The sequence below is a fragment of the Scyliorhinus torazame genome, chromosome 1 (genome assembly GCF_047496885.1).
Source record: "Scyliorhinus torazame isolate Kashiwa2021f chromosome 1, sScyTor2.1, whole genome shotgun sequence".
Lineage (NCBI taxonomy): Eukaryota > Metazoa > Chordata > Chondrichthyes > Carcharhiniformes > Scyliorhinidae > Scyliorhinus > Scyliorhinus torazame.
The window spans coordinates 194,659,979-194,686,922 of NC_092707.1; the positions used below are offsets into that span (position 1 = coordinate 194,659,979).

Sequence of the window (26,944 nt, forward strand, 5' to 3'; positions counted from 1 at the left end):
CCAGTGGAAACAACCTGTCCGCATCTATCCTATCTATTCCCTTCATAATCTTATATGTTTCTATAAGATCCCCCCTCTTCCTTCTAAATTCCAACGAGTACAGTCCCAGTCTACTCAACCTCTCCTCGTAATCCAACCCCTTCAGCTCTGGGATTAACCTAGTGAATCTCCTCTGCACACCCTCCAGTGCCAGTACGTCCTTTCTCAAGTAAGGAGACCAAAACTGAACACAATACTCCAGGTGTGGCCTCACTAACACCTTATACAATTGCAGAAGAACCTCCCTAGTCTTAAACTCCATCCCTCTAGCAATGAAAGACAAAATTCCATTTGCCTTCTTAATCACCTGTTGGACCTGAAAACCAACTTTTTGCGACTCATGCACTAGCACACCCAGGTCTCTCTGCACAGCAGCATGTTTTAATATTTTATCATTTAAATAATAATCCCTTTTGCTGTTATTCCTACCAAAATGGATAACCTCACATTTGTCAACATTGTATTCCATCTGCCAGACCCTAGCCCATTCACTTAGCCTATCCAAATCCCTCTGCAGACTTCCAGTATCCTCTGCACTTTTTGCTTTACCACTTAAGTAGCAAACACATTGCCATCTCCTGTAGGACTCAAGAGCCTGCCAGAGATTATCTGCATGCCATAAAATAAACATGTAATGCCTTTGCCAAACAACTTCATATTACACAGAAATACTCAACCACTTGAGAAAACATCGGATCATGGCCTTCCTGGCTGTATCTTACCATCATCAAAAGATTGAAGATTACATATTTTCTTTAATTATATGGTCTTACTCCGTGAATTGAATAATATAACTGTGGTAAATCATTATCACACAATCCTTTCATTGAGCTAGTCATTTGTAAGGTTAGATCAGGTTAAGTCTCTCTTTTGTTAATTAAGTGAACAAACCCACAGGTACCTAGCATTCTAAGTGTTTTTGAAACACATCAGCACCCCCCACTGTTGGAACAAAAGGGCTCAGAACAATGTGGCATCTTTGCTATTATTTCAGGAAACCTCAATGCCTTGATAGGTTTCTTCAGTGGAACATGTTCCCGTTGGAATATGTTCACCTTTGTGTTGATGCCTTAATAACGTGCCATATTCTGTATTCAACAGACTATGTACTTGTTCTGTACTTAATGTGAACAAGTGTGTATACTACTTTATCTAACACACGTATGTCATTCTGTATTTTCGAATGTGGCATTCTGTTTGGAAAGCAATATCTGCAGAAAAGAGAAAGTCAAATATTCAGATACGGTACACATATACACACACTTCTGGATTTTTCCAATGACGGAGCCTCTTCATCAATGCGAAAATGGCAGAAGTGACTGTAAATCAGAAATTTACCCTCCAAACAAAGCTCCTACTATATTCTCAGGGGTGGTAATGAGTCAGGGTCAGAATTTGAGCATTTGCGTTTCGCAGAAGTAGCTATCCGAATAAAGTAACAGCTGTCTCCAGTCATGTCTGATTTTCATTTATCAGGGGCGAAATTCTCCCGAAATGGCGCGATGTCCGCCGACTGGCGCCCAAAACGGCGCCAATCAGACGGGCATCGCGCCGCCCCAAAGGTGCGGAATGCTCCGCATCTTTGGGGGCCAAGCACCAACATTGAGGGGATGTCCGGCACCGGAGGAATTTCCGCCCCGCCAGCTGGCAGAAACGGCCTTTGTTGCCCCGCCAGCTAGCGCGGAAATGACATCTCCGGGCGGCGCATGCGCGGGAGCGTCAGCGGCCACTGACAGTTTCCTACGCATGCGCAGTGGAGGGAGTCTCTTCCGCCTCCGCCATGGTGGAGACGGTGGCGGAGGCGGAAGGGAAAGAGTGCCCCCACGGCACAGGCCCACCCGCGGATCAGTGGGCCCCGATCGCGGGCCAGGCCACCGTGGTGACACCCCCCGGGGCCAGATCGCCCCGCACCCCCCCCCCAGGACCCTGGAGCCCACCCACGCTGCCTTGTCCCGCCGTTCAAAAGGTGGTTTAATCTACGCCGGCGGGACAGGCAATTTATCGGCAGGACTTCGGCCCTTTCGGGCCGGAGAATCCAGCGGGGGGGGGGGGCCCGCCAACCGGCGCGGCCCAATTCCTGCCCCCGCCGAATATCCGGTGCCTGAGACTTCGGCAACCGGCGGGGACGGGATTCACGCCAGCCCCCGGCGATTCTCCCACCCGGCGGGGGGTCAGAGAATGACGCCCCAGGAGTGCGAAACATAATGGGCAGGATTCTCCGTTCCTCAGACTAAATGTTGATACCGGCGCAGGATTCGTGAATTTTCAAGACAGCAAAACTGGCGGCGAACCTGGGCCGATTCAGTGACTAGTGGAGGGCTAGCGCTGGCATCACGTGGAACACAATCGATTCCAATGAAAAATGGTGCGGGATTCGTTGGGTCCGTGGTTGACACTCAAGAGGCTGACAAGCTGCAGCCACATATACACACTTCACTCCCCACATACACTCATCACAGCCAACAATATAGCACTGGTTGTGCTGGAGTGTGCCCATACAGCTGATGGGTCAGCTGGGGCCAGAGGGCACCTCGCGGGATGGTCTGGGGGGGGACCTATATGACCCGTGGCCCTAAGTTCACAGTGGGCAGTCAGCGGCGTGCATAGTTGCATGACTGCCTTGCCGTTTCGGCAATGGTGCTCCGTGCTCATCCGCCTAACCCCACAGCCCACCTCTTGGCCATCCCCCTGCTACTCCCCCAGGCCCTGGCAGATGACCCCGGCCAGGAGCACAAGTGTCAGTAAACTATGGTGATCTTGGACACTGTCCGTACCCCCCCCCCCTCTCTCCCTCAGCAGCCACAATGCCGGTTTCACGAATTTTAAAAGCACAAGTGAACCATGCCATTGGGAACTCAGCCCATCGGAGGCGGAGAATCGCAGAGGTCCCAGAGAATGCCGGGTCAGGCCCACTAATTATATGCAAATTATGTTTACTGTATGTGCATTCTGGACCATATTGACACCGGCATCGAGGTGACAGAGAATGTCTATTTGGCATCAAATTGGCACCCGCTGCGATTTTGGCATTGGAACCTATTCTCCGCTCAATCGCTTTGCGCGATTCCGGCGACAGCCAACGGAGAATTCCGCCCAATGTAATAATAATAACAATAATAATAATCGCTTATGTCACAAGTAGGCTTCAATGAAGTTACTGTGAAAAGCCCCTAGTCGCCACATTCCAGCGCCTGTTCGGGGAGGCCGGTACGGGAACAGGCCTCCCCGAACGTATGCAGAGATAAAAGCAAATTACTGCAGATGCTGGGAACTGAAAAAAAAACACTGGACAATGTCAGCCGGTCTGACAGCATCTGTGGAGAGAGAAGGGAGCTAACGTTTCGAGTCTGGATGACTCTTTGTTAAAGCTGGAAAGAACTGGAAATAGGGTCAGATTTGTACTGCATGGAGGGGAGGGGGGGGGGGGGGGGGAGGGGGGGAGGTGCAGCGTGGGGCTGGATAGGGGCCAGCAAAAGGTGGAGATTGACAAAGATGTTGTGGACAGAAAGACAAAAGGGATATAAATGGGGGTGATTAAAGCTAAGAAGGGTGCTGATAGTGACCCATAAAGAGATTAGAATATGTGAATAGCAAATAAAGGTCAGCAGTTTGCAACTGGGAACAGGGAACAGATGGACCAAGTGGGATGGGAGGATGGAGACAATGGTGAGGGAAAAAAACGATTTATGGAAGAAATGAAGAAAAATTGACAGAAAAAAAATGGGGTGAAGTTGGAGGAGGGAGTTCACAATCTGAAGATGTTGAACTCAATGTTAAGTCAGGAAGGCTGTAATGTGCCTAATCGGAAGATAAGGTGCTATTCCTCCAGTTTGCGTTGGACTTCACTGGAACATTGCAGCAGACCAAGGACAGACATGCGGACATGAGAACAGGATGGCGAGTTGAAATGGCAAACGACAGGTAGGTCTGCAGCCTCTTTGCGGGTGGCCAAAAGGTGCTCTACAAAGTGGTCACCCAGTCTGTGTTTAGTCTCTAATGGAGAGTAGATCGCATTTGGAGCAGCAAATGCAATAGGCCAGTTTGAAGGAGGTGCACGTGAAGCGCTGCATCACTTGAAAAGAGTGTTTAGGGCCTGCGATGGTGATCAGGGAGCAGGTAAAGGGTACGTGTTGCACATGTGATTGCACGGGAAAGTGCTATGGGAAAAGGTGAGGTGTTGGGGGTGATGGAGGAGTGGACCAGGGTATCCTGGAAGGAACGGTCTCTGCGAAATGCTGACAGGGGGAGTGAGCGGACGATATGTTTGGTGGTGGCATCATGCTGGAGTTGGCTGAACAGGCAGAGGATGATTCTTGAAATGCGGTGGCTGGTGAGGTGAAAACTGAGGACAAGGGGGACCCTATCCTGGTTCTGTGAGGGAGGGGAAAGGGTGGGAGCAGAGGTGCAGGAGATGGGTCGGACATGGTTGGGAGCCTTGTTGATCACAGTGGTTGGGAAACCACGATTAAGGAAGAATGAAGACGTCAGCAGCACCATTTTGGAAAGTGGCATCATCGGAGCAGATGCGACGAAGGCGAAGGAACTGGAAGAATGGGATGGAGTCCTTTCAGGATGTTGTGTGTGAAGAACTGTAGCCGCAGTAGCTGTGGGAGTCACTGGGTTTGTAATGGCTACTAGTGGACAGTGTATCTCCAGAAATTGAAATAGAAAATCAATGAAGGGAAGGGACGGGAAGTGTCGGGGATGGACCATGTGAAGATGATAGGGGATGGAAATTGGGAGCAAAATTAATACATTTTTCCAGGTCTAGACAGGAACATGAAGTGGCACAAAAACAGTCATTGATGTACCGATAAAAGAGTTGTGGGATGGGGCTGGAACAAGGAATGTTCCACATACCCCATAAAGAGACAGGCAAAACTGGGACCCGTGCGGGTATCCATAGCCACACCTTTGGTTTGGAGTAAATGAGACATGTTAAAGGAGAAATTGTTCAGTGAAAGGGCAAGTTCAGCCAGACGGAGGAGAGTGGTGGTAGATGTGGATTGTTCAGGCCTCTATTAGAGGAAGAAGCGGAGAGCCCTCAGAACATCCTGGTGCAGAATGGAGGTACAGAGGGATCCATGGTGAACAGGAGGCGGTTAGGGCTGGGAAACTGGAAGATTTGATATAGGGCATCAGAGGAATCTGTTCCCAGTTGCCCTTTGGCACACTGCTCACCTTTGTTCTGCCATTCAGACATTCTAATCTCTTTGTGTGCCACTATCAGCATTCCACTTAGCCTTCAGCACCCCCATTTACATTCCTTTTGTCTTTCACTCCATGATATCTTTGTCAATCTCCACCTTTCTCTGCCCCTCTATCCAGCACTACCACTCCACACACAACAGTATAGATGTGACCCTGATCAACTTCTCTCCAGCTTTGACAAAGAGTCATCCAGACTCAAAACACTGGCTCTTTCTCTCCTCACAGATGCTATTGGTCCTGCTGAGATTGTCTAGTATTTTCTGATTTTGTGTGCAGATTAGGCCTCAAAGGGGCAGGCCTAAATATTGCAGAGCCTTTGGAGAGGTATGGTACTGTTTCGGAGTGGTAGGGTACCCATTTCGAGATGGTCTGGGAACACATTGATTATGTGTCCTTTGGGATTGTTAAAAGTAGAAATGCTTTTGCAGAAAACCTGCACAAACGCATTGGAACTATCTAGAGGGCTGTAACGAGGATTTGACCAAACTGTCAAAAGTGTTAAGAGGAACTTTCAAAAGTATCTGTCACGGTATTTAAAACTACTGCCCTTTAAATCGCAGAATCCCAGAATTGTTATGGAACGGAAGGAGGGCATTTGGTCCATTGTGGCTACACCGGTTCTCCGAATGAGCATCATGACTTATTGCCATTCCCTTACCCTTTCCCAGTACCCCTGAACATTGTTTCTATTGAAACAACCATCTAATGACCTCTCGAATGTCTCGATTGACCCGGCCTCCACGACTCTTCCAGGCAGTGCATTCCAGACCTGGACTACCCGATGTGTGAAATTTATCTTTCCCAAGTGCATTTGATTCTTTTTTAAATTGCTTTAAATCAGTGTCCTCTCGTCCTCGACCGTTTAATTAGCAGGAACAGTTTCACGTTATCTAACCTGTCCAGCTCACTCATGGTTTTGAACACCTCTATCAAATCTAAGGAGAACAGTTCCAATTTTCCAATCTACCCTCCTAACTGATGTTTCTCATTCTGGAACCATTCTTGTTAAACCTCTTCTGCACTATCTCCAATGTGTTCACATCCTTCCTAAAGTGTGGTGCACAGAACTGTACACAATTTTCCAGCTGAGGTCTAACTAGCTCCTTATACAAGGCTAAATGACTTCTGTACATGTACACCCAGGCTACTCTGCTCCTGCACAATCTGTAGAGTTGTACCCTTTAATTTATATTGTCTCACCTTGTTCTTCCTACCAAAATGTGTTACCTCACATTTCTCCACATTAAATCTCATCTGCCACACATCTGCCCACTCGACCAACATGTCCTCCTCACTGTTTACAATGCTTCCAGGTTTTGTGGTATCCCCATCCGCAAACTTTGAAATTGAAAAAAAATACATCTGGAGTACATTTTAAATAGTCATTGCTTGTTGTTTCACTCTGTTGATATAACCCTAAAAGGGCTGCCATTACTGGATAAGTGCTCCATGACTGATTTTGCAACCTTCCCTTTTCACAGTTGGGTACCTTCCCTTTCACAGTGTGATTGACAGCACCGAGTGCTTATGGACTCTTTGAAGTGAGAAAATGGGTGTGATTCATCAGGCTCAAGTTAAAGTCCACTGAATGACATGTTTAGCTATCCAATGCCACTTTGCTATTTTTTTGGGGCCTCAGGGAGTTACTCCACACCAAGGACGCATATAGGTCACCAGCAGGAAAGGCTCCCTGCAGATTGGGACGCCATTTTGGAAGGCTGCCCCAATCTCCCCCCCTCTTTCAGCCCCCCCTGCTCTTTTGACCCCCTTCACCCCCAACCTTTCAGAGGCCCCCATGACCCCGCCGCCCCCCCCCCCCCCCATGCCTCCACACCCATCATCTTCATGGCAAAGCCTTTCCAGATGTAGGAGCGTTTCCAAGGCCTAAGTATTGAGCCAGCCTTTACGTGGGGGTTCCTCCCTCATTGTTATAGCTTAGCTTAATAAACAGAGCAGACACACAGCCTGGTTGAGATGGCTTTATTATCACAAGCTTGGTTTCGTGTACATGAGAGTTGGATCTGGAAAATTCCATGATCGATCTACTAAACACTGATAAAAACACATCAATTATACAATTTTCCAAAAATCAATAGCCCACCCCAGTTGGACTTGATTCAATCCTTGAAACTGTCATTTTCAAACTATCCAGTAAAATTGTGACCAGTCTATGGTTTAACCCCATCATGTCCCTTGTTGTTTACCAAGATCCTGTGTCCATTTTAACATTGTTTTTCCCGGACATTCCCATCCTGATATCGCAGTCAGATCCTGTTCACTCATTGTCCATTCAGGGGCAGGATACCAGAACTGGCTTCCTCTTTACTCCATGGATTGTTTCAGAGGATATTGGGCCACTGATAAAACTTGTTTCCTAAGTCCACTATGTAATCTGCTGACCATAAATCTCATGTGCCTCAAAAACATTGGCAAGTTAGCTAGCCTAAATCCCATCATGCATTATGGCCACTGCTGTACTTAGAGTTTACATGATTATCACTGCTTTGTCCTAAAATACAGGTTTAATGGTTAATAATGATTCCTGAGTATACTTTCTATGATTAATCTCAATCCTTAATAAACTAACTTATGTAGAACTATTCTAATGGCATCCTAGTTATTCAGTTTTAAGAGGTCTGATCGCTGGGACACCCCCTTCATCAGGTCTGATGCCTGGCAGTGCCAATCTAGCAACTTGACATTCTGACACTGCCAGTCTGTCACCCTAGCAATTTCCCTGGCACCATATCAGTGACACCAGGGTAGAAGTGCCTTGCTGTCCATGTGGCACTGCCAGAGTGCCAGGATGGCAGTGCCAAGATGCCCAAGTGCCAGGGGAGTAACAGGATGCCACCTTGCCCTGTCCCCGACCACCAGGCGATCTACAATAGCCTGGGAGACCCCAATTGCCATTACAACTGGTCCACATTTGTGTGGACCAGTATTAAATGACGCCCTGGCAAGGTCTCCCAGGCATGGCCATAGAGAAATGGGCATCAGGTGGATCTGGCGTCCGTAATGGCTCATTTAAATATTCAGATCTGGATCTCACCAAGCGAGGACGGGATCCAGATCATCCCAGGTAGGGGAACCTCAAGCTCACTTTGAGATCGGGACACCCTTTCAAAATGGCACCCCAATCTCTGAGGAGCCTGTTTGGCCAGCAAGTTTAGTCCCCCACTGCAGATGTGCGGGATTGACCATGAGAAAATCCCCAAGCCCCAAGAAAATGATTAAGGACCTGATTTACAAGCCGTGTCCCACCAGAATTGGGATGGGATGCAGCCAGTATATCCCCAGAAAGTCTTTTCCTGGGACTCCAAACGTTCATTACGCCTCTTGAGATAGATGTCGTGAGATGTCGCGGTCTGGATCCCGCTCATTATGGGCTGGACCGAGACTCACATAGCTAAAAGAGCTTAAAAGTTCTCTTAGCTCTGCTGCTGCCGGGTCGAATGGCCATCCGGCATCTATTGGCCTCGCTGAGGAGGCCCCAACTGGGCGCCATTCAGCACTGGCACCACAAACAGGGACCAGGTGGAATTGCACTTGGAGGTGATCAGAGGACCCCAGGTGGTCATCCTCTGGCAGGTTGGCACACTGGCACTGCTGGTACCACCTGGGCACCCAGGGATCTAGTTAAATCACGTTACAAGTGTGGGTGCATACAGGACTGGATCTCACCTAGAAATTTGGCAGGAAACACCCCCTAAACCCGCCCAAAATGACATCTTTATTTTTTGGTGGAATTGCACACCCAGGGTGTGACACTGGCTGCCATATTCTCTGGCGCCGATTTTCGGGCGAGGGCGGGGTTCACGCCACGCCGGTTGGGGGCCGATGGCAGCAGCCTCCCCGTTGATTCTCCAGACCCTGAAGGGCCGAGCGGCCGTCTACCTTTGGCCAGTCCTACCGGCGTGGGTTATGAATGGTCCCACATGGCGGGACCTGGCAGGTAAGTCGACAGGGGCAATCTTCGGTGGGGTGCGATGGGATCCGACCCCCGGGGGGGGCCATGATGGCCTGGCCCGCGATCGGGGCCCACCGATCTGCGGGTGGGCCTGTGCCATGGGGGCGCTCCTTCCTTCCGCGCCGGCCCCTGTAGGGCCCGCCATGGCCGGCGCATGCGCCAAAATACGCCGGCCGGTTTGTGCATGATTCACGCTGTCGGTTCCCCGCATGCACGAGATCATTCCGGCCCTTCGCCGCATGCGTGAACTGCCGCAGTCCCTCTGGTGCCGGCTGGAGCACGCCAACCACTCCTGCGTCCACCCAGCCCTCAGAAGTGCAGAGAATTCCGCACTTTCGGGGGCTGTTGACGCCGGAGTGGTTGGCGCCGGTTCTCCCGCCGGTGTGAGGACATAGTCCCCAGATGGGAGAATCCCGCATACAGTCTACATTATACAATTATATCTTTGTATTATTTCATCTCTGCATTGCTCCTGAGGTCTGCTCATAGTGGATACTGGGTGACTTAGAATGGAAGATGTAGGAGAAAAAGATGGAGGATGGGAAGACATGCTTTGGCATAAGTTGCCACTAAGATTGGCAAAAAGTTCCATAAAAGGATTTGAGGGTCGGCATAAGGCTTTAAAGGTGGATGTGCAAAAGGGCAGAGATTGGCACATAGGCTATATATAAAAGGCAATGGGGTATGTATGGAGGGCATAGGTTGGCCTGGAGAGTATGATGGATTAGAGAGGTTTGGGCAGAAAACCATATGACATGGATGCTATAAGGGGTCATGACAGGTAGGTGAGGGAATAAAGTGGCTTAGGTTGGCATGGATGCGAATGGGTCCTGTGTGGCCTATTATGCCAATGCTGCTCTTTGAAAAACTTTCTCGGAATGAAAATTAAACTTGGTTAGTTTCTGAAAGAGGCAACTGAGTCGTATCAATAGTTGCACAGCTGGGCGATAAACAATGAGTTTGCTGGTTTGATCTGCAGGAGGTCTTGTGGCACAATGGTAGCATCCCTACCTCTGGACAAGAAGCTCTAGGTTCAAGTCCAGCTTGTTGGCCATGGAAGGAGCATTCATAGCAGTTCAATGAGCTGCTAATCAGTTCAGGAATCCTTTCCCAATATTCCCCATGGGGAAACAGGTGTGTGTGTGAAGATGCCCAAAATAAAAATGGTTCATATTTAGTCTCAACGTTCGAGATGTTTTATCGTTCCGCCTTCCAACAGGGCACTTCTGTAATAACCTGCCCATGACACATCCAATTGAGGATGATTGTTTCCCTGTGCTCATTTGGAGTGCAAGTTCCCCCAGCCCCTTGGGGGTAGGCTAGCTTACTAGCACTGGGATAAAAGGTCAGCCAGTGTGAGGCTTACTCAAAAGGGGCGATGACCTGGTAAGCTGTAACCTGGCCTCATGTATATCATGCATCACAGCCTGGTATGGCAACTGCTCGGCCCAGGACCGCAAGAAACTTCAGAGAGTCATGAATACCGCCCAGTCCATCACACAAACCTGCCTCCCATCCATTGACTCCATCTACACCTCCCGCTGCCTGGGGAAAGCGGGCAGGATAATCAAAGATCCCTCCCACCCGGCTTACTCACTCTTCCAACTTCTTCCATCGGGCAGGAGATACAGAAGTCTGAGAACACGCATGAACAGACTCAAAAACAGCTTCCTCCCCACTGTCACCAGACTCCTAAATGATCCTCTTATGGACTGACTTCATTAACACTACACCCTGTATGCTTCATCCGATGCCAGTGCTTATGTATATGTTGTGTTGCCCTATTATGTATTTTCTTTTATTCCCTTTTCTTCTCATGTACTTAATGATTTGTTGAGCTGCTCGCAGAAAAATACTTTTCACTGTACCTCGGTACGCGTGACAATAAACAAATCCAATCCAATCCAATCCAATCCAATGTCACATTAACAAATGTCTCTGCAACTCGCCTTGGACTCCCTGTGCCTTAATTAAAACTTAAAACGAAAAAAAGACTTCTCTTTGATTGCGCTGTACTTTACGAGAAGAAAATTCTCCTGCAAGAATGGAGAAATGTTCCTTTCACCTCCTCCATACAGCCTCACAGATGTTTAACACTGTGTGTGGAAAGAGTCACAAAGCCAGCCAAGCGCTATTGGTGCATCAATCAGTGAACTGAGGGAACTGGATTTCTGTAGAAGAGATTGAAAGAGTGAGCAAGTGTGCAAGGCTTTTTGGCCTGCTTTTATCCTGTTATATTTAGCCCTTTGTCACTATTGATCCAGTAAGCTCAATATTTACTTTGCTTTCTTTCAGTAAACAGAGCTTTATTTTAAAAAGAAATGTATTTGACAACAGTCCTTCATTTATTATCGATAAGCTTATAACAGCTACTGTAAACCTGTTGTTCACTCAGTAAGTCATTTTTGTGGATGATCCTGTGTTTGGTACAGGTTCTGAACTGATGCCAAAAGCCCTTTCAACTAGGATAATCGGTGGGATATGGTGGTTTTTCACCCTCATCATCATCTCGTCCTATACTGCAAACCTGGCTGCTTTCCTAACAGTTGAACGCATGGAATCTCCAATAGAGTCGGCTGATGACCTGGCTAAACAAACAAAAATAGAATATGGGGCAGTTAAAGATGGAGCCACCATGACTTTCTTCAAGGTATGGATACTCGCTTTTGACCACAATCATATTGCCTGGGGTTTTATTCTCACCAGTACGCCTGAACTTCGATTTAGCTGCGTTTTTGTATCGTGTAGACAAGTGTTAAATCACGCATAATGAATGGATTATTTAAATTTATCATCCCTGTTTGAAAAGAAAGATTTACGTGAGCTGGTGAGACTCATGTAAATTTAAATGATTTACCAGCAGTTTAAGTGCATCATTGCTTTGAGTTCTGTAAATTGGTGTCAATTGTATTGTGTTAAAACTGCAGGGTCACACTGCTGTCTGTTATAGTTTCAAATATTATTCTCAAAGTATTTTCAAGAGATCGCATTCTGAGTGAAGTCCCCCGCCGACACTCCCAAGAAATGTAATTTATCTCCGGATTCTGTTGCTGGACGCAAGGGGGAGATGGTGACATTGTCATTGGACTAGTAATCCAGACTCCCAGCTCTGGGGACCAAGGTTCGAATCCCACCACGAAATTTGAAGTCAGTAAAACCAAACGTGGAATTAAAAGTCTGGAAGTTGATTGTTGTAAAAACCCATCTGGTTCACTAATGTCTGTTAGGGAAGGGAATCTGCCTTCCTGGCTCCAGGCCAGCAGCAATGGGGCAAGCCACTCTGTTCTAAAGCAGTAAATGCCGGCCAAAATCCCATGTAAGGATAAAGAAAAAGCCACAGAAATATAATTCCCTTGCCCCACAGAGTAGTTGGTGGGTAGAGTTGATGGATGGAATTGGTTGTGACTTTCCCTTCAAAAGGAGGACTGAAGGTGTGAGGATTGCAGTGAAATATGCAATTCTGATTGCAGTGATGCTGAAATCCATGAAAACATCAACGGTGGAATTCAAATGATCAGGGAATAAATAATTAGATCAGCTCATACAATGTCACCTTCATTCAATTCAGATTCCTGGAGCCCAGCATCAAGCATTTGCCAAGTTCATTCCATTTTTTGCATTCCTGAAAATGTTTTACCAGCGTAAACATCAAAAAGCCACCTCATGAACACAGGATTTTCAGAATCTGAGTTCATATGTAACAGCACCTTTTATTATGTCGGATTGATATCTGAAAAGATTTGCATACTTACTTTTGGAATTTAGAGTAAATCTTTTAGAGGCTGATTTACTTGTGGTTGTTGGAAGGAAATGTCTTATATATTATAGAGCCCAAGAAAAGCAATTTTAACATGGTGTGGGCTAAATTGGATAGACTCGATAAATGGGCACAGGAATCGCAATGACTATTGACCCTGTGCCCATTGATTGCAACAGAGGTAACATGCCAACTTTGTGCAACCTGCACATTTCAATGACTTCAGCAGAGAGCTAATGCTAACCGCATTGTTGATTTCGCAGGAGCTAGAAGTCACACTTGTGGATTAGCAGGAGGTGTTCTGAAGAACACCATTCTGCAGAGCAGTCAGTCAATCAGTGTTTGATCTCCTCTGTGTGGAACAGACCACATTATGAACAGCAAATACAATGGGCTGGATTCTCTAGTCCCCCAGCAGCATGGTTTTCGGCGGCATACTGTTCGCTGGCGGCAGGATTCTCTATTCCCGTCGCTTGTCAGTGGGATTTCCCAGTGAAGCCACCCCTCGCTGCCAGGAAACCTGCAGGCGGGAGTGCGCTGCCAATGCCTGGAGAATTCTGACCAGTTTATCAGATCAAATAAAGTACAGGAATGCGTAAATCATTGTTCAATCTGGGAGGAGTGATTGGAGCCTTGGACAGTGAAGAGAGAGAGGTTATAAGGACAGGTATTGAATCTCCTATCCTTATGTGAAAAGGTGTCTGCCACTGCATTGTAACCAAGGGCGTGATCCAATGGCCACGCTGCACCCGGAAATCAGTTCATCGCGGCACAGCTGATGTGGCTGTTGAAAGCCAGGAGACTCGCTCCCAGGATCTACCCAGCTCGCAACGCCTCACAAGATTCAACGCAATCTCGCAAGACGTTGCAATGTGAATTTCAGCCACAATGGCCGGGATCACGGGCGTCATTGTCCGACACCCGCCGGGTCGGAGAATGGGCGTAGGCCACCGTGAATCCCGCCCCCGCCGAAGTCTCCGGTACCGGAGATTGGGCGGGGGCGGGAATCGGGCCGCGCCGGTTGGCAGGACCCCCCGCTGGATTCTCCGGCCCGGATGGGCCAAAGTCCCGCCGGCGTAAATCAAACCTGGTATTTTCCGGCGGGACCAGGCGGCGTGGGCGGGCTCCGGGGTCCTGGGGGGGGGGGGGTGCGGGACGCTCTGACCCCGGGGGGTGCCCCCACGGTGGCCTGGCCCGCGATCGGGGCCCACCGATCCGCGGGCGGGCCTGTGCCGTGGGGGCACTCTTTCCCTTCCGCCTCCGCTACGGCCTCCACCATGGTGGAGGCGGAAGAGACTCTCCCCACTGCGCATGCGCGGGAAACTGACAGCAGCCGCTGACACTCCCGCGCATGCGCCGGGAAACTGTCAGCTGCCGCTGACGCTCCCGCGCATGCGCTGCATTTCCGCGCCAGCTGGCGGGGCAACAAACGCCATTTCCGCCAGCTGGCGGGGCGGAAATCCCTCCGGCGTCGGCCTAGCCCCTCAATGTTGGGGCTAGGCCACCAAAGATGCAGAGCATTCCGCACCTTTGGGCCGGCGCGATGCCCGTCTGATTGGCGTCGTGTTTGGCGCCAGTCGGCGGACATCGCGCCGTTGGGGGTGAATTTCGCCCCACATTTTAGCAAATTTGCCTATTAGAGCAATGTAGTCAACCTCACTCTTATGTGCAAATTCCCAAGGTACCCGAGGCTTTGGTATTCAACCCCTACGCCTCAGAGACCTAGGGCAAGCGCTGTTCAGCACTGGGCCCCACAAACGGAGACCAGACAAAATGGCACTTGTAGAGGTCTCCCAGGGGATCAGAGGCCCCCCAGCTGCCTGCGTGATGCCCTGGCACTGCTGGTGCCATCTGGACACTTCGAGTGCCAGGAAACACATGGCTAAACGCGCTCACTCGAGGACTTTATTCCCTTTTGGGAGAGGAGCGCCCCTAGTTTCCCAATTCACTTAAGCTAGATATTAGGTTTAAAAATCTAAGCTTTGACTCATACTTCTCTTCAAATTCTATTATGTTATGATTGCGGTCACGTGGAGGCTCCTATACAAAGAGGGTATTGATTAATGCTGTGCTATTTACCAGCTGCAAAAAAGCCTGCTCCCTGGTTGGTTATCATAGAATCATAGAATTTACAGTGCAGAAGGAGGCTATTTGGCCCATCGAGTCTGCACCGGCCCTTCGAAAGATCAACCCATTTAAGCCCACACTTCCAACCTATCCCCGCAAACCAGTAACCCCACCTAACCTGCACAACTTTGGACTGTGGGAGGAAACAGGTGCACCCGGAGGAAACTCACGCAGACACAGGGAGAACGTACAGGCTCCGCACAGACAGTGACGCAAGCCGGGAATCCAACCTGGGACCCTGGAGCTGTGAAGCAACTATGCTAACCACTGTTCAAGAACAAACGGCTCAAAAGAATTGTCCTGAATACACTCGATGAACTCATGTTCCAGGTTAGTTTTGCAATCTGCGTGTAGATCAGTCACCCATAATTATTTCAGGACCCGTCTTCCATACTCCAGTCATTTCGTCTTGTATACCCTGCCCTACTGTGCAACCATTGTCAGAATTACTCACATAAGTGACCTAAAGGTCTTAAATTCAATCTTTGCCCTGCCCTTTTATCATTCCACAGGGACGTTCCCTCCACCCTGGTCCCCTCCTCAGTCACCCTGATACCCAGTCCCATTCCTACAGCACATTTCCAGGCAAACACAAGAGCTGCAACACTTGCCATTTTACCTCCTCTCTCATCATCCAAGGCTCTGAACTTTACTTCCAGGTGAAACAGCCATTTACTTATTTCCATTTAGCATACTGCATTCACTGCTCACACATTTTCTGCTTTACACTGGGGAGGCTAAACAAAAATTGGGTGACCACTTTGCGGATCATCTCAGTTCGGTCCACAAGCGTCACCCTGAGCCTCCAGTGGCCGATCATTTTAATTCACTACCTCACTTGTCACTTTTTGCTCTTGGCCTCCTACACTGCTCAAATGAAGCTCAAGAGGAAGAGTACCTCACCTTCCAATTGGACATTTACAACTTGTGGTAAACACGTATATTGTATGTATTACGGCACTGCCCGTATATTACAGGTATGGCTCCGCCCAGCAGGCAGAGTATAAAGTGTGTGCTCTCCTGCGCTGCAGCCATTCTGGTTCCAGCTACAGCAGGCACAACACCTTGTTCAATAAAGCCTTGATTGTTCCGCCAATCTCGTCTCGTGGTAATTGACGGTACATCACAACTATCTGGCTCAACATTAACTTCATCAATCTCAGACCACAACCTTCAGCCTCAATTTGTTTTCCTTTTCTTTGCAGATTTTGGTTTTTTGATTCAATTTTCTCTTGCTTTTTTTTCTTTTGATGACAGCTGTTCAGCCTTCTGTCATTGACACCCAGTCAAGGCACATCCTTTAGTTTCTTTACATGTTCCTTTGCCTTTCCGTTAGGTCTTACACCATCATATTTTTTTTCATTTAATGTTTCCTATAATCCACCCTATAGCAGACCTTCTCTTTCGTCCTTCTCCCTCCCCTCGCCACCGTTGACTTGTGAGATTGCTAATATGCTTCTAACTTTTCCCAGTTCTGATTGAATGTCACTGACCTGAAACATTGACTGGAATTTTCTGGCCGTTCACGCGGCAGAGATTTCCCGTCCCGCCGTCAGTACACCCCTGCCACGTGTTTCCCCGTGGTGAGGGATGCATTCAGCGGGAAACCCCATTGACAATGGTGGGGCCAGAAGATCCCGCTATCAGCCAATGGCGGGTTGCGTCCACCGACACAGAAAATCCCACCCCTTCCTTTATTTCATCCTGCCAGACCAGCTGAGCATCTACACCATATTCTGCGTCTATTAGAAACACTTGGTTTGACAGATTTCACTGAGATCAGATGGCAATCTGAAGGTTAATTGTGCTTTCCCCAATATTTATTGGCATCCGATTACTTTATAAAAGAAACAGAGGCTGTAAACAAGAGTTGAGAAAAAATATGATAAAATGGGTAATAAGTAACCAGCTTAATGCAGTTGCTAAGTGACAGACTGAAATGTACTTTCTGTGATCAGGGACTTACTCCCTTTAGTGCTCGGGTTATCAAGCTTAATCTAATGGATTCACTCTATTAACAGAAGGTGCATTCATATTTTGGTAAGGAAGTAATGAAGGCAAGCATTGATTTGATGCATCTAACAAGACAACATAAGGGTTTGGTGATAAATCCTTTTGTATATAGATAATTATACCCGTGTAAATAATCGATAGCACTTAAACCAGAGCATGCTATACAACAATGAGATGCTTGTCTAAGATCATAAATGATGAGAGTGAAGCATTATCGGTATCATTTGAACCCTGGAGCATATTTCTACCTCTTCACGACACTGGAGTACATGAATATAGGTTGTATTGGCAAGGATAATTTGACTCTGCTTTGGGTAATTTATTTTCTTTCATTAGTGGCATACAACTGGTCCCATAGCGAAATGATTGTGATTCTGCCAAACTGATAGCAAATTTCATTTCAGTGTCTGAGCCTGCAGCCACTCAACGTTCCAACGTAATTGACTGGACAGTGATCAGGAGTGGGAATGCAGGCTGACATTGCCAGGAGTTTTATAACCAATTTAGGAACCCCTTCTTAGATGAGTTGTCCCAGCACAGTGCAACAATGCAGCCCAGCATCTTCCAGGCTCATGGCACAAAGCATTGAAGTTTACCCATGAGCGTATCTTGTACGTTCCATTGAACCCGCACCAATGTTTGACATGACTGTAATATAGAAACACTGAGCCTGAGTGAAATTAGAAAACAGTCCTCCAAATTCAACTTGTTATTTCAGTTAGGGATGAACAGTAGACTAAACTGGGAATCGATTTCTGCAAATGTAGAAACCTGGAATTTTTTAATCACCTCATTTTTTAAATACCTGTCTTGCTGCAGAGTTACAGTCATAGTTATCCCCATTAGAACTTTGTTTATGGGTTCAATAGAGTGGTTTATTGCTCCAGTGATTTCAGAAGCTTGTGCGATCACTCACGGTATGGTTGTATATGACTTCGAACTACACCATAAGAACAATGCCATGATTCTGTTTATGGCAGGGGGAATAACATTCTTTGTAACAATAAAATAGCAAGTGGTTTGTATATCCATTATAAAACAATAAAAAGCTTATTCAAATTCTTAGATGATTCTGCTTTAGTGCAATGTGTGTATGCTACAAATAACACAGATGGCTCAATTCCTTATTATTATGGGCATCTGCATGTGGTTTCTTTCGTAGATTGTGAGATTGTGTTGATAACATAAATCAGTACTGAATATACAACTGGAAAGTTTGCAAGTCTTCGAGTTATGGTACAAATCATTGCCAAAGTTAGAGTTTCCGAGGATTAGACTACACAGAGAGGCAGTTCAGCTCATCGCACCAATATCTGCTCTTTGTGAGCTATCAAATTGGTCCCATTTCCCTCCTCTTTGCCCATAGGCATGCTTTTGTTACCCTTTTTCAAGTCCCCATCTAAATACCTTTTTTTAAAAATTACTATTGAATTTGCTTCCACCACACTCTTGGGCAGTGTATTCCAGGTCATAAGAACTCACTGCATAAGAATCATTTCTCCTCACTTTTCCGCTGCATTTTTGTCAATTATCCTAAATTTATATCCATTGGTTACTGACCCAGCTCTCAGGTGGAAAGGTTCTCCTTATTTATTCTGTCAAAACCTTTCATAATTTTGAACACCCCCTTATTTAACCGTCCCCTGACTCTTCACCACTAGACGGAGAGAAGGTTCAACTGTTCCAGCCTCTTCTGTCCATAGGAGGAGGAATATATAGTTGTATATTCAGTACTGATTTATGTTATCAACACAATCTCACCACCAATGTGGTAACCATGACTCTTGCTTGGCTGGACAGGCGTAGAAAGATGATGTTCTGTCATATTACTGTCAATGTTAATAGGTAATGAACTGTCCGATGCTGGCTGCCTTGGATGGCTCTCTTTCAAGATTGCTCCCTTGCTCTCCATGGGAAGTATTTAGTCTCTGTTCAACAATCCCCACAATAACCTGACGGAGATAATGAACTCAGTATGGCATTCAGAATTGTGGACATAATAATCAGTAGATTAGAGTTTTGAAATGCCACCTTCCAGACAGAATTAGCAATAAATTAGAGCCATATTTCCTCGGTAATTTGAAATCTGGAATGGATTGAAGGAGAACCTGTATACTTAGACTTTGGAATGTGAGACAATAATATCATCTCTGAGGGCAGCAAAACCACAGCTTCTGGTAATTTAGTTGAATCAAGGAAAGTAACAGCATTTCAGCTGCCATATTATACAACACAAATCCAGATTAAAACTGGCAATTGCAGCAAGAATCAAGTTATTGTTAGCACAACAACTTATTAAATTCAAACCCATTGGGACCATGACTGTGACAGCAGCTGTGACAGAATCAGCTACAACTAAAATCAAACCCTTGGCTGGGTCTTAAGTTCTCAGTTCCATTTCAACAGGGTCTACTGAGTGATCTTGTTCAACAGATGTCAATACGTCACTTACTATGCATTATCAGTCCACTTTGTGGATGGTTTCCAGTAGGTTTGCAAATGACACAACAAATTGGTCGAGTGGTAACAGTGAGGTTCAGTGTCTTCGGTTACAGGTCAGTTGGTCAAATGGGCAGAAAAGTGGCAGATGGAATTTAACCCTGAAAAGTGTGAGGTGGTACACCTTGGAAGGAGTAATTTGACCAGGAAGTATTCGGTGAATGGGAAGTTCCAAGGAACAAAGGAACCTTTACGTGTTTGTCCACAGATCTCTGAAGACAGAAGATGATGAAAAAGACAGATGGGACACTTGCCTTTATCAATTGAAGCATAGATGACAAAAGTAGAAAGGTCATGTTGGGGTTGAATAGAACTTTGGTGAGGCCCAGCTGGAGAACTGTGTGCAATTCTGGTCGCCACATTATCGGAAGGATGTAATTGCACTGGAGGGGGCGCAGAGGTGACTCACTAGGATGTTGCCTGTGATGGAACAGTTGAGTTATGAAAAGAGATTGAATAGGCTTGAGTTGTTTTCACTGGAGCAAAGAAGACTGAGGGGCGACCTGATCGAGGTGCACAAGATTATGAGGGGCATGGACAGGGTGGATAGGGAACAGCTGTTCCCCTTAGTTGAAGAGTCAGTCACGAGGGGAGACAAGTTGAGGGGCAGGAGGTTTATCATAGAATCATAGAATTTACAGTGCAGAAGGAGGCCATTCGGCTCATCGAGTCTGCATCGGCTCTAGGAAAGAGCCAACATTGGAAGGCAGGTGATTATTTGAATGTAAAATTGGGAGGGGTGCATGCTCAGCAAGACCTTGGTGACCTCGTGCATCAGTCACTGAATGTAAGCACGCAGGTACAGCAGGCAGTAAAGAAGGCAAATGGTGTGGCCTTCATAATGAGAGATTTTGAGTATAGGAATAGGAATGTTTTACTGCAATTGTATAGGGCAATCGTGAGGTCACACCTGGAATATTGTGTATCGTTTTGGTGTCCTAATCTGAGGAAAAATGTTCTTGCGATGGAGGGAGTGCAGCGAAGGTTTACCAGGCTGATTTCTGGGATGGCAAGACTTTCATATGGGGAGAGATTAAGTCAGTTAGGATTATATTCATTGGAGTTTGGAAGAGTGAGAGGAAACCTCATAGAAACTTATAAAATTCTAACTGGACTAGATTCAGAAAGAATGTTCCCTATGGTGGGGGAGTCAAGAACTCGGGTCATAGTTTGAGGATAAGGGGTAAACCTTTTAGGACTGATGTGAAGAGAAATGTCTTCACCCAGAGAGTGGTGAATCTGTGGAATTCACTACGACAGAAAGTAGTTGAGGACAAAACACTGTAATTTCAAGGAGAAATTAGATATAGTTCTTGAGGCTAAAGGGATCAAGGGATATTGGGGGGAAGGCAGGATTAGGATCTTGAACTTGATGATCAGCCATGATCATAATGAATGGCGGAGCAGGCTCGAAGGGCCGAATGGCCTCTTCCTGCTTCTAATTTCCATGTATATTTCTGTGTATATTCTGTACTCAGTAGTTCCACTGGGGAAGTGGTGGCTGCTGCTAGTATTACACCAGCTCAGGACGCAGGACAAGGAGAGACTCAGGCACAGCTAAGTGATGGCAGGAGAGGAAGCATGGGGTAAGCAGGTGACTGACCTTCAGCAACAAGGGTAGGGGAGTGGCTTTCAGCAGGCCACCCTACGGCACAACAAGACACATCGGCACAGAGTTTAGCATTGCTGCATCACAACACCAGGGACACGGGTTAAATTCCGGCCTTGGGTGACTGTGTGGAGTTTGTACGTTCTCCCCCGTGTCTGCAGGGGGTTCGTCCGGGCACTCCGATTTCCTCCCACAGTTCAAAGGTGTGTAGTTTAGATGAATTGGCCATGCCAAATTTTCCCCCAGTGTCCAAAGATGTTCAGGTTAGGTGAGGTTGCGGGGATAAGGTGCAAACCTGATGGGCCTAATGGCCTCCTTCTACGCTGTTGGAATTCTAAAGATTCTATGGGTTGCCCCTTACTGATGCCGAGTCCTTTGATCAGGCACTGAAGGCCTTGGAATGAGGGTCTGCTCCCCCGTCCAGGCAATCACCACCACTGGGAGCCCGCAAGCAAACATGCCAGAATTTGTTTGCTCCCTGCATGGCGAGTTCCCATCCACCTCTGGCAGAGGCGGAATGAGCCCTTTTAAGTGGCCCATTTACCGTCTGAATTAACGACAAGACGGAACGGTCTTTCACAGCCCGTCGGCCACAGACTTACAAAAAGGGTAGCGATGAGAAGTTGGCGGGGCCCCACAGCCACCCTCCTGCCCTACGCCAACCAAACTCGTCACAGGGAAGGGTATTAAAATCTGTCAATCAAGTCACAATTTTTATTATTGTGTATGACATGATCAGTTACATAAAATTGCAAATATCGATTTTAGAGCACATGACACACAATTCAAGCCAACCAGTCGATTCTGGTGTTTTTATTTCAGATGATTATTTTTAATGATTATTTTGCGGGATGTGGGCATCGCTGGCTAGGCCAGTACTTATTGCCCATCCCTAGTTGCCCTTCAGAAGATGGTGGTGAGCTGCCCCTTGAACCGCTGCAGTCCCTGAGTACACCCACTGTGCTGTGAGGGAGAGAGTTCCAGCATTTTGTCCCAGCGACATTACAGGAACGGTGATATATTTCCAAGTCAGAGTGGCAAGTGACTTGGAGGGGAACCTCCAGGGGTGGGATTCCCAGGTATCTGCTGCTCTTATCCTTCTCAATGGTAGTGGTCGTGGGTTTGGAAGGTGCTGCCGAAGGAACCTTGGTGAGTTGCAGTGCATCCTGTAGATGGCACACACAGTTGTCACTGTGAGTCAGTAGTGGAGGATAGCAATCAAGCGGGCTACTTTGTCCTGGATCATGTCAGGCTTCTTGAGTGTTGGGGCAGCACGGTGGTGCAGTGGTTAGCACTGCTGCCTCACGGCGCCGAGGTCCCAGGTTCGATCCCGGCCCTGAGTCACTGTCCATGTGGAGTTTGCACATTCTCCCCGAGTTTGCGAGGGTTTCGCCCCACAACCCAAAGATGTGCAGGTTAGGTGGATTGGCCACGCTAATTTGCCCCCTAATTGGAAAAAAATAGTTGGGTACTCTAAATTTTTTTTTTTAAATCATCTCTCGTTGGAGGTGGTCATTGCCTGGCATTTATGTGGCGCAAATGTACCTTGCCATTTGTCAGCCCAAGCCTGGATATTGTTCAGGTCTTGCTCCATTTGGACATGGACTGCTCCAGTATCTGAGGAGTCTCAAATGGTGCTGAACATTGTGCAGTCATCTGCGAACAGCCCCACTTCTGATCTTATGATGGAAGGGAGGCTATTGATGAAGCAGCTGAAGATGCTACACTTAATGAAATACTGCCTTGATGTCAAGGGCAGCCACTGTAACATCACCCCTGACATTCAGCTTCTTTGTCCATATTTGAACCAAAGGCTGTGGTGAGGTCAGGAGCTGAGTGACCCTGGCAAAACCCAAACTGAGCAACCGTGAGCCATTAATTGCTGAATAATTGCTGCTTGATAACACTGTTGATGACCCCTTCCATTGCTTTGCTGATGTTCAAGAGCAGACTGCTGGGGCAATAATTGGCTGGGTTGGATTTGTCCAATTTCCTGTGTACAAGACATACCTGGGCAATTTTCCACATTGTCGGATAGATGCCAATGTTGTAGTTGTACTGGAACAGCTTGGCTAGGGTCGTGGCAAGTTCTGGAGCACAAGAGTTCAGCACTATTGCCATAATATTGTCAGGGCTGACAGCCTTTGTAGTATCCAGTGTCTTCAGCCGTTTCTAGGTATCAGGTGGAGTGAATCGAATTGGCTGAAGACTGACATATGTGATTCTGGGGATCTTCGTACAATGCCGAGATGGATCATCCATTTGACATTTCTGGCTGAGGATTGTTCTGAATGCTTCAGCCTCAGCTTCTCTACTGGTGCAGGGCTCCTTCATCATTAAGGATTGGATTGGATTTGTTTATTGTCATGTGTACCGAGGTACAGTGAAAAGTATTTTTCTGCGAGCAGCTCAACAGATCGTTAAGTACATGGGAAGAAAAGGGAATAAAAGAAAATGCATAATATGGCAAAACAAGGTATACAATGTAACTCCATAAGCACCGGCATCGGATGAAGCATACAGGGGTGTAGTGTTACTGAGGTCAGTCCATAAGAGGTTCATTTAGGAGTCTGGTAACAGCGGGGAAGAAGCTGTTTTTGAGTCTGTTCGTGCGTGTTCTCAGACTTCTGTATCTCCTGCCCAATGGAAGAAGTTGGAAGAATGAGTAAGCCGGGTGGGAGGGGTCTTTGTTTATGCTGCCTGCTTTCCCCAGGCAGCGGGAGGTGTAGATGGAGTCAATGGATGGGAGGCAGGTTTGTGTGATGGACTGGACTGTGTTCACGACTCTCTGAAGTTTCTTGCAGCCCTGGGCCGAGAAGATGCCATTCCGAGCTGTGCTGCAGCCAGATTGGATGCTTTCTATGGTGCATCTGTAAAAGTTGGTAAGAGTTAATGTGGACATGCCGAATTTCCTTAGTTTCCTGAGGAAGTATAGGTGCTGTTGTGCTTTCTTGGTGGTAGCATCAACGTGGGTGGACCAGGACAGAGTTTTGGAGATGTGCACCTCTAGGAATTTGAAACTGCTAACCATCTCTACCTCGGCCCCGTTGATGGTGACAAGGGTGTGTACAGTACTTTGCTTCCTGAAGTCAATGACCAGCTCTTTAGTTTTGCTGGCATTGAGGGAGAGATTGTTGTCGCTGCACCACTCCACTTGGTTCTCTCTCTCCCTCCTATATTCTGACTCGTCGTTATTCGAGATCCGGCCCACTATGGTCGTATCGTCAGCAAACTTGTAGATGGAGTTGCAACCAAATGTTGCCACATGTGTGTACAGGGAGATGGGGATATTTGTGGAACCTCCTGACCTCTCTTAATCATAGCCAACCAGCAAAATCTTCCATTCCTTTCTCCCTCATGAGTTTATCTAGATTTCCCCGATACACATGTATGTTATTCACAACAGCCTCGTCATGTCATAGCAAGTTCCACTTTGAAACCACTCTCTGGGTAAAAATTTCCGAGCTCCTTATTTGATTTATAGATAGTTACATTATACATAGAAAAATAGGAACAGGAAGATAAAAGCAAGTTACTGCGGATGCTGGAATCTGAATCAAAAACAGAAAATACTGAACAACCTCAGCAGGTCTGACAGCATCTGTAGAGAGAGAAGGGAGCTAATATTTCAAGTCTGGATGACTGTTTGACAAAGACTCATCCAGCCTCGAAACATCAGCTCCATTCTCCACCAACATAGGGAAAGGAGTTGGCCATTTTGTCCTTACAGTCTATTTTGCCATTCAGTGTGAGTTTAGCCGATTGGTGACCCTAACTCCAAATACTTGCCTTTGCTCGACGTCCATTAATACTTTGGTTAACAAAATCCACCAATCTCAGATTTAAACTTGCAGTTGGTCAAGCATCAATTGCTGGGTGTTCCAAATTTCTACAACCCTTTATGTGTAGAAATGTTTCTTAACCTACTCCTGAAAAATCTGGCTCTAACGTTTAGACTACAGCCCTAGACTTCCCAACAAACAGAAAAGATAACCCTCTATTTACTCTGTCAGTTCACCTGAACCATTTGTACTTTTTTTTCATGAGATTAGGTTAATCTTTTACATTCTTGGAGTACAACAATGGTTTCTGGGATCCCTCCTCATAATTTAACCTTTGGAGTCCAGGTGTCATTCTGTTAATCTGCACTGAACTCTTTCCAATGCCAATATATTCTTTTTGAAGCCTGTTTCCCAGAATTGCCTCAAGTAGTGCCAATGTAGTATAGCCATGGCTTTGTATGTTAATGACCCCTCCATTTTGGACTCCTCCACAAATGGAAATAGGTTCTCCACATCTGTCTTCACAAAACCTTCGGAATTGAAACACAGAAACACAGAAAATAGTAGCAGGATGAGACCATTCGGCCTTTCGAGCCTGATCTGCCATTCATTATGATCATGACTGATCAATAGCCTTACCCCGTATTCTCCCCATATCCTTTGATCCCCTGCGCTTCAAGAGATATATCTAACTGCTTCTCGAAAACATACAGGGCGGGATTCTCCATTAGCCGATGCAGAAATCGGGAAAGGCGATTGGCGGAGAATCGGTTCTGATGCCAAAATTGCATCAATTTGATGCTAAATCGCAATGCTCCAGCACCTCGACAGCAACATCACTGCGTTCTGGAATGCACATACAGTAGACACTGTTTCCACATCATTAGCGGGCCTGACCCGGTATTCTCCAGGGCCTCCGTGATTCTCCGCTTCCGATGGGCAGTTCCCGACAGTGCAGTTCACCTGTGCTTTTAAAAATCGTGAAACCGGCATGGCAGCTGCTGAGGGAGAGAGAGTGGGTATGGAACGTGCCCAACATCGCCATAGTTTGCGGGCAGTTGTACCGCTGGAATCATAGAATTGTAGAATTCATAGAGCAGAAAGAGCCCATTCGGCCCATCGGGTCTCACCGGCCCTTGGAAAGAGCACCCTACCTGAGCCCACACCTCCATCCTAGCCCTGTAACCCAGTAACCCACCTAACCTTTTTGGACACTAAGGGCAATTTATCATGGCCAATCCACCTAACCTGCGCAACTTTGGACTTTGGAAGGAAACCGGAGCACCCAGAGGAAGGCCACGCAGACACGGGGAGAATGTGCAGACTCCGCACAGACAGTCACCCAAGCCTGGGAATCGAACCTGGGACCCTGGAGCTGTGAACAAATGTGCTAACTACTGTGCTACCATGCCGCGTCTGCCAGGGCCGGGGGGAGTAGCGGGTGGTGGCTAGGAGGTGGGCTGTGCGGGGTGGACGGGCATGGAACACCATTGCCGTACCTGGCAAGGCAGACATGCAGCTGGGCACACCACTAGATTAGATTAATCTTTATTGTCACAAGTAGGCATACATTAACACTGCAATGAAATTACTGTGAAAATCCCCTAGCCGCCACACTCCGGCACCTGTTCGGGTACACAGAGGGAGAATTCAGAATGTCCAAGTCACCTAACAAGCGCGTCTTTCAGGACTTGTGGGAGGAAACCGGAGCACCCGGAGGAAACCCACTCAGAGAAGGGGAGAACATGTAGACTCCGCACAGACAGTGACCCAAGCCAGGAATCGAACCTGGGACCCTGGAGCTGTGAAGCAACAGTGCTACCCATTGTGTTACCGTGCTGCCCCGACAACCCACTAACAACCCAGTTTGAACTTAGTGCCTTGGGTGCTCCAGCAGTGATGTCCTTGGTTCTCTGACATGCTCTTGTAGCTACAGT

At 47.2% G+C, this 26,944-nt stretch overlaps 1 protein-coding gene across 1 annotated transcript in view; it reads left to right on the forward strand.

Moving 5' to 3' along the window:
• The window catches only part of LOC140418302 (glutamate receptor ionotropic, kainate 3-like), a 727,178-nt gene that overhangs the window by 634,224 nt on the left and 66,010 nt on the right, over positions 1–26,944 (forward strand). The window contains exon 13 of the mRNA XM_072501774.1: positions 11,653–11,870. Within this exon, the coding sequence (XP_072357875.1) occupies positions 11,653–11,870 (218 nt within the window). The remainder of the gene's footprint in view (positions 1–11,652; positions 11,871–26,944) is intronic.